The sequence below is a fragment of the Macrotis lagotis genome, chromosome 5 (genome assembly GCF_037893015.1).
Source record: "Macrotis lagotis isolate mMagLag1 chromosome 5, bilby.v1.9.chrom.fasta, whole genome shotgun sequence".
In the NCBI taxonomy this organism is placed as follows: domain Eukaryota; kingdom Metazoa; phylum Chordata; class Mammalia; order Peramelemorphia; family Peramelidae; genus Macrotis; species Macrotis lagotis.
Window position 1 is genome coordinate 2,373,026 of NC_133662.1, and position 10,844 is coordinate 2,383,869.

Consider the following 10,844-nt stretch of genomic DNA (forward strand, 5'->3'; position numbering starts at 1 on the left):
TACTCATTTCAAATAATTTAAAGATACTGTTCAAAAGAATAATAATTTTTACTGTTGGCTGCTTTCTTTTACCTTTCAGAATATGAAAACAGACTTGTTTTTCATTTTAGGAGCACACCTGCTTTTTTTTTTCTTTGTTAGACTAACACTTGAATACAAAACTCTTGCTTCTTGCACCATTTGTTAGGTCCTAGAACCAAGACAAAAGATATAATGACCTTTATGTGACCATGAATACAGAAAGACTTTATAACCAAATTGATGGAATGTTAATTTAGTAATAATATTGTGACTTTTTGCTCCAAAAGAGCTGTCATTTTGTTACTAATAAATATTCAATTTAAAAAAAGTAGAAGTTTTCAGTTGGTTTGTTTGGGTAAGAGTAACATCTGGTTCCTCTCTAATATGAAACCAATCCCTCTTTGTTACTCACACCTTCTTTATATCCATTCTGTAATAGTTGTTGAAGATTAGCAATCATTCTAAGTGGTTATTACAAATGCAAGTAGTTGATTCAGGAAGACTTTTTTCAAAAAAGTTACAGTAAACTCTTGACAATTTGGTTGGATACGAATCTCTGCTTGCTTGTCTCCTTGGGTCTCAACCTAAGTACTGCTGCTATGTTATCTGCTTCCATCTTACCTTTACATCTTTAGGAATTGGGAGGAGTGTGTTCTAAGAAAACAACATAAATTAATTAACTGAGGGAGTAATTATCATGACCAACCATGATAACCAGAGCTGTTCACCCCACGAATGCCCCCCAAAATACTCTTATTTTAGAAATTAACAAAATGAAAAAAGAATCGGAAAAACCATCAAATTTAACTTGGGTATTCAATCTGAAAAAAGTAGGACTCTGAACATCTGGAAAGGTAATTGAAAAAAAGGAAAGAGCATTGGACATAATCAGACTTTTCCCTGGATTGCTAAACACTAGAGTCAGACTATGTAGGTATAGAACAAATAAGTTTTACTAAAAGTAAATTTTAACTTTTTAAGATAGGGACATTACTTATGTTGCCAGATAATCTCCCTTCTAATCCATTTTCTCTCCTCAGTGGTCCTCATCTTTCCTGCCCCTCACTCCTTCCTCTTTAATATGTCTGTAACATTACATGTCAGGAACTAGAGGAGACTGCAGAATGCACTTTGCTTAACAAGTCCTTATGCCAGTCAGGAAAGAGGATCTAGAGATCTTGTCAGCATTCCTTCTTAGAAATAGTCATCAAAAGGTAGGATACAGTTTTACCAAGTACTATTTGGAGGAAGTTTTCAGTGCTTCTCTAGGTAACCCACTACACACCAGATATGTTCACAAATTTCTTTTTTTTAGCAAATCTGTCTTTTTGATGAAGATTAGGTTCCCAGGCTTTTACTGAGGGGGGTTAAGTAGCATAATTGCAGAAGCCATCTGGTTCTGAGTGGGTAAAGTGGAAGAATGATAGCTGTCCTGGGTCCTGAGTTCAGGTATGGTTACAGGGATGTACATGGGGAAGAATTACAGGGAGGGTAATCATGATGTACATGTAACCTCAGAGCAAAGCATTCAGCTGGAAAAGTAAATTGGAATCAAAAGAGCCATCTGGATTCTGGCCTCTTGGCACCTTTTGAAAATGTTTGCCTTAAAAGATTTTCAGTCACATGCAGCTCCTCACAAGTAATTTAGACACATACAGAAAGAGTTTACTTCATAATCTCAAGAGCCTACCTTCACTTTGTGAAACAAGGATTGAGTAAATTGAAATTTAAACTCTCCCCCTCTTTCTTTTTGTTTTCCCTTTTCATCTACAGCAATACTCAGAAAAAAAATCTCTGATCATTATGGATTCTTCCCACCTCCTTTTCTCCTTAACATAATACTAGAAAACACTGATAAAGTCTCCAGACCTAAGTTGAGTATTCACTCAACTCAAGGTGGTGGGGAAAAGAGTGATGACATTGTCGGAGTTCAGACTGTCTGTAATCAAGTTGAACTTTTGTACCCACATCTAGCATAAGGACTACTAAAGCAAGAGGGTGCATGTAGGAGGAAAAGAACAGCATCTTGATCTTCCCATTAATTCTTCCCTTTCATTTCACTGAACTTAGGAAAATGTGCTGCTTTTCCATCTTCATTTGGCAGCCCCATTGCAACAATCCAAAAACTTGCCTCCCTGATCTTTCTCAGCAGGTTGCTAAATTATTGAGAGATTCCAAATGACCACCTTTACCTTTATATTCCAGATGGTAATGGTTTGCAGGTCATTTATACCTGACATTTGAATTATTTTAACATATGTATTATATTTTAAAATAACATAGTGTGTCTTTTCTTTCTGTATTCTACATTGATAGGTTTTTTTTAAAAACAAAAATTGAATAAAACCTAGTAATTGTAATATGACTAAAGATAGATTGTGGGTTCACTTTTTTATAGCTTCTGAAATGGAAAAATCCTTTTAGTTAGCTTTACCCAATAGTAATAACTATTTCTTCTCCTCAGATGCCTCTTGAAAAGAGTGCTCTGTATTTGTAGTGAAAACTAAACTTCCTTTTTTCCTTCTTTTAAACAGACTTTATCCTTCCAGCCTCCAGCCTTACTCTGGAAGTTTACTTCCCTCTGGTAGGGATTGTTGAAGAAAGGAAAATTTGACTCATCTGTTAATTTCTTTTTCCAAGATAACATGTCCAGCACTCCAGCCCTTCCTAAATATTGTCAGATCTAAGACCAAAATCAGGGCCCTCAAGTTTTGTATATTGAGCACATCTACAGCTTGGGAAGCCCTCTCCAGGGATAAAGCATCAGGGTGGAACCTAAAAGACTCTACCCCGTGACTCACAGATCTGAGACTACCTCCTAACTACCAGGTGAGACAGTCAAATAAAGATTGTTGGACATGTTATCTTAGAGAAAAGGAGTTAGTGGGGGAGTCATTATTTTCTTTTGGGAAATCACTCACACTGCATGGCACTTTCTGACCACATATTCATGTTGCCTGCAACATGCTATGTTTGCCTTCTAAGCAGTATCAGACTTCCCTTCTTCTACATGTATACTATCTCATGTGGCTTTTGCATGTTAATTTCTGGTCTTGGGTGTTTTGGTTAGTTTTGTTTTAAATTTTCAAGTAAAATTTTCCTTGTTGCCATCTGCAACAGGTTTTCCTTAAGAAAATATTGGCTGAGAAAGGTAGGGAAGATTAGCTAAACTTTGGAAGTCACTTGTCTTGAATTATACTTGACTGTGCCAGTGCCCGTGGCTGTAACTTTGAGTGATGTAGAATGAGCAGTTATTTTTTGTTGCAGGTATCCTATTTGTAAATCTGTTAACCTCCCTGACATTTAGGAATGAATAAAACATCATAGTGTAATGTAACACCGGAAATGTATATTAATTTTAAAGTGATGATCTTGAGTAAAGACAAACTCTGAACACAACAGTGACTACTGCAATCCCCAGTCTCCTCTTATACTTTTTATTTTTGTAATGATTAGTAAAAGCAAAGAGTTGTGGCAAATATCTTTTAAAGTGGAACACATTAACATAGGAAATTGAAGAGTTTCTTACCCAGAAGTGACTATAAAGAAAAGAGTTATTAGTTCTCTTTTGGCCAGGTTTGATATAACCCCTATTAGGGATTACAAGGGCAAGAATGGTATCCTGAAGTTCTTTCCAACTCTTAAATTGTTTACCTGTTAAGTACTTTGCTTTTTCTGGTAAGTCTCATTTAAAAAAGTTACTGATTTGTCTTGAACTTGGTGACCTAGAACTCAGAACCACACATACAAAAAATATGCATCGGGTTTGATTTTCTTTTGAACCTAGGGATTGGGGGATTTGTTGCCTGGAGGTTATGCACTGAAATCTGAAACAGTTTCAGAGAGGAAAACTGTGACGTGCCAATTACTGGATATCTTGAGGGAATATAGTTGATAAAATTGTTGGATTTTTTTTTAAAAGAAGGCTATTAATTCTGGGAAACAGCGACCTGCCTCATGAAAATTAGAATGCCTTTGAAATCCAAGATGGGTAGCAAGCAGCACATGCCAAAGATTCTGATCTAAAAGGGGAGAAACTCAAAAAGTTATCTGCTGTTATTTACTCCTTGTATTTGCATGAAATAACAACATGTTAGCATTAACAGAGTTCTTGCTCTTAACTCATCATTTTTACCAAGATACAGGTTTGTGGAAGGAGACCTTTTTTTTGGAATTGGCATTTTTTAAAAAAGGAATTTGCAGGATTTTCAAGCAAAGGTGCTTAGAATTGCTCCAAATAGAATTAAGTGACACAATTTCCTCCTCTTGATCTTTCTCTTTTCTTTGATGCTTTAATATGCTGCTATCCTTTTTTTTTCCCCCTTAGGCCTTTGAATTAGCCACTGGAGACTATCTGTTTGAACCTCATTCAGGAGAAGAGTACACCCGAGATGAAGGTGAGGCTGTCATTGGACACTTCAGTAGTTGGTGATTTTTAGTTATTTTTTAGAATTTCTAAATGTTATTTGTGATGCAAAGATCAAATTTTTTCAGAATCAAAAAGGTGCCAAATTTTAAACCCTACAGTTGAAGTGAGCAGTGATTATAGACAGTCTTAGACAACTATATATAGATTCCAGAAGAGATAAGAACACAGAAAATTATTGTTCATTTTAAAAGATACGTTTTAGTCATATCTTTATATAATTTTGTGATATCTTATATAATTTTAGTGCTATCATATAATTTTGTGGCAGCATAGATTCTTTATGCAAGTAAATAGAGCACTGACCCTTGACCTGAGTTCAAATACAGCCTCAAGACACTGAATACTTTTTTTAACTGTGTGACCTTAGGCATTGCCTTGCAAAAAAACAAAAAATGTTAACTCTCAGTTGTAATTTTTATCCCCCATTAATGTCTCCTTGTTTCATGAAGGTGACATCAGATTCTTGAAAGCTTTGATAATGCAGCAAATGCTTTGTCAGGTCCTACCATATTGGACAGTACACACCTACCCTGGCACAGCCTTATTGAATTTAGATAAGTTCTTTTGACCATAGCAATTCATGGAGACTCTTAAGGCAGTCTAAATTAGTTCAAAGCTCACCCCTCATGAGTAAAATCATAGATCCTGGAGTAATGAATATATCATTTAGTATATGGTATATAGTAGTAATATTTATTGACTCTCCCACAACATCTTGAGTCAGTACTGCTAATTGTCACTTCAAAGTCTTATTTTTCTTAGTATAGTCATTATGCCCCTAATAATCTATAATCTGCTTCATTTAATTTATTACCTTATGTATCAGAACAGTCTATGAAGTTTTCTTTTTAATAGCTATATAGTAAATACACTCCTAGTTCTAAGATTTATTATTATTTCCCATTTTGTATTGTCCTGCAGTCTGTGCTGTGTCAAACATTATCAATTAGCTATGCGAGAAGGTATTAACAGTTCCCAAATGTAAATGCTAGCCCTCTTTACCCAAATTAATCTCTTGCTTTTTTCATGTGCATCTAGAGTCCTAAAAAATGGTGCCTTAAACACTTCCTCAATTCTAGTAATATTTTATATAGATATAAATTTCAAATGCTCCCCTGAGAATACCTATAAAACTGTCCCCTGGATTGGTCCCATCCTTCATCTTGATATGTGCTCATTTAAAAAATCAAGAATTGCTTATATAGTGCTATAGAAATGCTTCTAAACCTTGTTTGGCAGGACCTGGGTTTTTTCTTGATTTCTTTGGTATTCCTATAAACTAGTCTTGATAATTCTAAGTATGTTTGAATCTCTTCTACTTACTTGGTCATTAAACCTTGGGTTGAGTAAAACCTTAGGAAAGGAAAAAATAATAGACCTAATAGTAAAACTCAAAAGGTTCCAGTTCATTCCTTCTAAAGCTCATCTTACTCTCCTCCCAACAAACTTCAACCAGTAATTCTATTTCATAATGACTCAAAAGTGTTTTTAAAAAAAAAAAGAATTTAATACAGCCCATTTAATAGTAGCTGTAAGCCTTTGTTAGACAGAGAGTGTGTATTTGACTATATATTACTACCTCTTTACCTTGACTTTTTTGAGGATATGTTTTTATAATCTTGCCTGGGTTTATGATTTTGAAAATGAGGTATTTTGCTGTGAAGAATCCTCGAATTAACCAAAGGCAGATTCTCCTTCCCCTACCATGTGATTCCCCACTTCAGGTGACAATAGTCTCTTTCACAACTAGATAGGAAAAGATTTTGCCACTGTTAGGTATGTTTGAAGAATCTGTTGGAGATGGGGAGAAAAAAGCGACTTTGGGAGATATTTTTTTTCCAAGTTTATAATAACCTACTTATTTTAGGAAGGTAGATAAAGATTTACCAAAAGAAAAAGTTAATCCTGTTCATAATAGGTAAGTTTAGAAACTAGAGTGTTTGAATTAAACATAAAAGAACAACTTGGAGTTGAAATAGCCAATATGTTGTGTCACAACTAGGACTCTGCCCACAACTTCATCAGCAGCAGAAACAGTGGTTCTGGATTGACTCAAAAACTAAATGTTCCATGAAACTTTTTGTGCTTGTATGAATTTCTTTTTGGTGACATCTCTTTCTCATCTGTATGTAACTAGAAAGAGACAAATTTCTTGCCAGGATTTCTTTCTTTAGTTTTCTATACTTTCACTGCAGAGTCCTATACAGAATTGTAAATTCTCCTAAGATGGAGGGGAAAGTTGATTTTTTTTTTTCCTACCTTGTCTAAGAATAGGACATGGAATGTTGAGCCAGCTGTGGCAATGAGGGAAATTTCAAGATAAAAATGCATGATCATTGTAAAAGTGGTCCTGGCTTGCCAGGTGCTGTATATTTGGTCTCCACTCCCCCAGCATGTATTCTCAACAGTCCTTGAAAAAGTGATTGTTGAGTAAAGCTCATTTTCAGCTTGTCCTTGATGCTGTTCTTCTTGCCCTTCTGTTTTAGACCACATTGCATACATTATAGAGCTGATAGGCAGAATTCCAAGATGCTTTGCCCTCAGTGGGAAATATTCACAGGACTTCTCAGTCACAGAGGTAGTATTGAATCATGTTAGTTTCATGTAGGCCTCAGGGATGTACAGCCATGTAAATTTAACATCCCCAAGATGTTAAATTAGCTGTCAGCCATGGACCCTTGCATGGGTACCTGGCTCTGTCTCTTGGGACTCTATCAGCTAAATTGAATCCTTTCATGAAAGAAGAACGTGTGTGTTAGAGCCTCTGCCAAGAATAGAGGTGTACATGCTGCTCTTCACCATTTTCCAGAGCTGCATCTGTTCCTCAGCAGCAAGTCGGTCAACCTTAGCCCTGTTATGGATGTCTTTTTCTTTCCTCTTTAAAATGTTTGGAATACACAGATCACATTGCATTGATCATAGAACTGCTGGGGAAGGTGCCTCGCAAGCTCATTGTGGCAGGAAAATATTCCAAGGAGTTTTTCACCAAAAAAGGTAAAAGAGACATAAATTGTTTAACCTCTGACATTGGGGGGGGGGGGTGTTTTAATAAAATCCAAGAGGTAAGTGTAACCCTACCCCCAGTCACAGGAAACTTTGGGTCAAAGGAACAAAAGCAACATTGTCAAGTTCCTGTCCTTTATATTTGTTGGGAGAAAATGCCATTAAGGAGGACTGTGCTTTGTGTCCAGTACCTCCTCACACCTGTCAAATCCTGAACTGGCATTCAGAGAGCCTTCTTTGGCCATATGAATTAATAGTTTTCCATATCATGTGATCTGTGGCAGATCAATTAAAATTTAATCTTTTGGGGCTTCAGTTTAGGTTCCTTCTCTCTAAAATATGCACATTGAGCCACATGACCTCCAAATTCCCTCTGAACTACAGATCCCAAATCTCTAATCTTAAATTTCAAGTTTGGGGAGTTTAATTTATCAAAAAAATGGGTAATATTGAATTTCTCCTCACCCCTCAATAGAGAGATAATAATTTGTGTATTATGGGTAACTTGGGGGTAATGAATATTGGCATTTATACTAAATGCAGGAGGGGCAGGGTGCCTAAAAGAGTGTATGGTGTAAAAAGTATGCTGTAGTTGCAACCGTATGTATGTGTGTGTATATATGTATGTATGTATGTATGTATGTATGGGGTGTGTGTGTGAGAAAGTTTAGAAATTTACTTTAACCAAAAGAGTAAAAAGCAGAAAATCTGTCCCTAGAGGAATGAATAATTTACCTGTACTGTCCTCTGCTCTCTTCCTACAGTTCCCTCCATTGCTGAGAATAAATATCTCTCAAATAGCATGGCAGAGTAGGAACAACCTTGGCCCAGGAGATGTGAAGCTCATTTAGGTCTCTGCCATTGACAAGCTGTAGAACCTGAACTGCTCACCTCCTCTCTCTGGGCATCAGTTTCCTCATCTTTAAAGTGTTCAGAGTGAAGTAGGGCGAGTCTGTAAGCTTTGTTCCATCTTGAAATGTAGACTTCTTGTGAGCTTAGTTAAAATGGGCTTTCAAAGTGTTTCCTTGATTCATGCAAAGAATAATAAAAAATAAAAATTTGCTGTGACAAGTGAGTAATACCACTTGTCAGAGAAGGAAAGATGTTATTATATCAAGTTAAATAATATTATAGGACATTATATTAGGTTGAAAACAGGATCAGAGCAAGACACCCCAACATAAAATTTTAACAGTTGCATGGGGAAATGTCAAGCCTTAAAGATAAAATTAATTTTACATTTATTTTAAGTTACCTTGTATGAAATAAGGCTTGTATGGTTTTATTCTTTTCTTGTCTTTGAAAATTGAGCATACAAAATGAGTATACAAAATGGCAGTTTTTTCTTTTTTTTTTCCTAAAAGGAACTCTGTATTGATGTGACATAACTGGGGTAAAAGAACAGATGGAACTGAATTATATGTTCTTTTTAAATAAGTTTTTATGAGTAAATTCTTTTTTTTCCCCATTACTTAAGTTTCCCCTCTGAATCCTTCAACATTCCTCTTTTCTCCCCCACCCTCTACAAAGGAGTTGGGGAAAGGAACAATATTCTAAAATTAGCACAAAATTTCAGAGTTGGAATGGACCTCAAGACCATCTAGTCTAATCTATATCTGAAAACTAATCTGAAATCATGAAGATCTGTGTTGAAATCTAATCTTGGATGCTTCATTAGCTATGTAACCCTGGACAATTCACTTCAATTCTGTCTTACCTTAATTTCCCCAATTCTGAAATAGGGATAATAATAATAGTACCTTCTTTCCAGGGTGATTGTGAAGATCCAGTGAGATAACTTGTAAAGCCCTGAGCACAGTACTCTATTGTGCCCTTCCCCCCTCCCTGCTAAGTGTTCATCTAGTCCTTGCCTAAGGTCAGAACCCACTATCTTCCAAAGCGACCCATCTTACCCCAAATTATTAAGATTTTCTGGCTCAGACATCAATTTTTGCAACTTTCACATTGTTTTCTAGTTCTGCCCTGTGGGATAAGATAACATTTTTTATTTGACTGCTTTTGAGATCTATGTGGATAGCTGCCCTGTTTCTCTCTTCTTCCCCTCCCTTTTCTCCTTCTGGCAAAACAGCATTTCCTTCTTTTGGCCCTCAGGTCTGAACTTGAGGTGATTCACCATCTTGGGTACTCTCCATTCATCTACATCCTTAGTAAAATGCAGTGCTTAAGACTGAAAACACTTTTCTGAACTATGTAGGGTATAATAGGATTAGCACCTCCTTATTTCTAGAAGTTATGCCTGCAATTTGTAAAAGTCCAGAGTTCTTCTCCAGGCAAACCTCTTTAATTTATCTATTGGTGTGCTTTTTTGCCCATGTGGAGAGGCATAACTTACAGAAATATGGCAGAGCTGGTCCTACTATGTGTTCCTTGTGGGTATTCATGTTTTAAACAAACATCCAGAACTCAGCAAGTCTTGTCATTTTTACTCCTTCAAACATCACAATATTAGTTTGTGACGAGCATTAGTTCTAATTTTATAAATATCTAATTTGATCCACTTAAGTTGCCAAGATCTGCATTTTGGTACAAATATTTAGTACCCATTATGTGTCAGGCACTAAGAAAACAAATACTAAAAAAAAAGTCCCATCAAAGGTGGGAAAGATAAAAAAATGTTTTGTTTTGTTTTTCTTCTAATTGTAAATCACGATTGCATAAAAGCCTTAGGAGGCAGAGCTAACAAGTCTTTTTTTTTTTATTTTTTTTTCCAAGGCAATGGAGTTAAGTGGCTTGCCCAAGGCCACACAGCTAGGTAATTATTAAGTGTCTGGAGGCCAAATTTGAACTCGGGTACTCCTGACTCCAGGGCTGGTGCTCTATCCACTATGCCACCTAGCTGCCCTGTCTTAATGTATTTGACCTAGTATAATCCACTAGGATTTTCTTTTTTAAAAGATTTGTTAGTTAGGGTGGCTAGGTGGTGCAGTCGATAGAGCACCAGCCCTGGGGTCAGGAGTACCCAAGTTCAAATCAGGCCTCAGACATTAAATTACCTAGCTGTGTGACTTTAGGCAAGTCACTTAACCCCATTGCCTTGCCAAAAAAAAATAGAATAAGACAAACTTATATGATTTGTCTGAGTAATTGGGAGTTGTTTATGGAGAGACAAAAAAGAATACATGACTTACTGAATTTTGGATGTCCATTAAAATCTTGAGTTACTCCAAGGAGAGCATTGAAAGAGATATGTGTTTTGTAAAAGATAAACTTGTCATTGAGAAAAGATTAAATTCTTTTGCATTTTCTAATGCCTGTAGTCCTTGATTCTTAGTAGCCTTTTGAATATGTCAAAAAATGGATTTAAATGAAAGTAAGACATTGTCTATCCATACTTCTTTACTCATTTTCATTTATTCTATTTTCCCTGCAG

The 10,844-nt window shown here is 36.0% G+C and overlaps 1 protein-coding gene across 1 annotated transcript in view; it reads left to right on the top strand.

The window, feature by feature from the left end:
• Window positions 1–10,844, top strand: part of SRPK1 (SRSF protein kinase 1) — a 99,934-nt gene that overhangs the window by 82,453 nt on the left and 6,637 nt on the right. Inside the window, exons 14-15 of the mRNA XM_074236445.1 lie at window positions 4,349–4,418; window positions 7,352–7,444. Of these exons, the coding sequence (XP_074092546.1) occupies window positions 4,349–4,418; window positions 7,352–7,444 (163 nt within the window). The remainder of the gene's footprint in view (window positions 1–4,348; window positions 4,419–7,351; window positions 7,445–10,844) is intronic.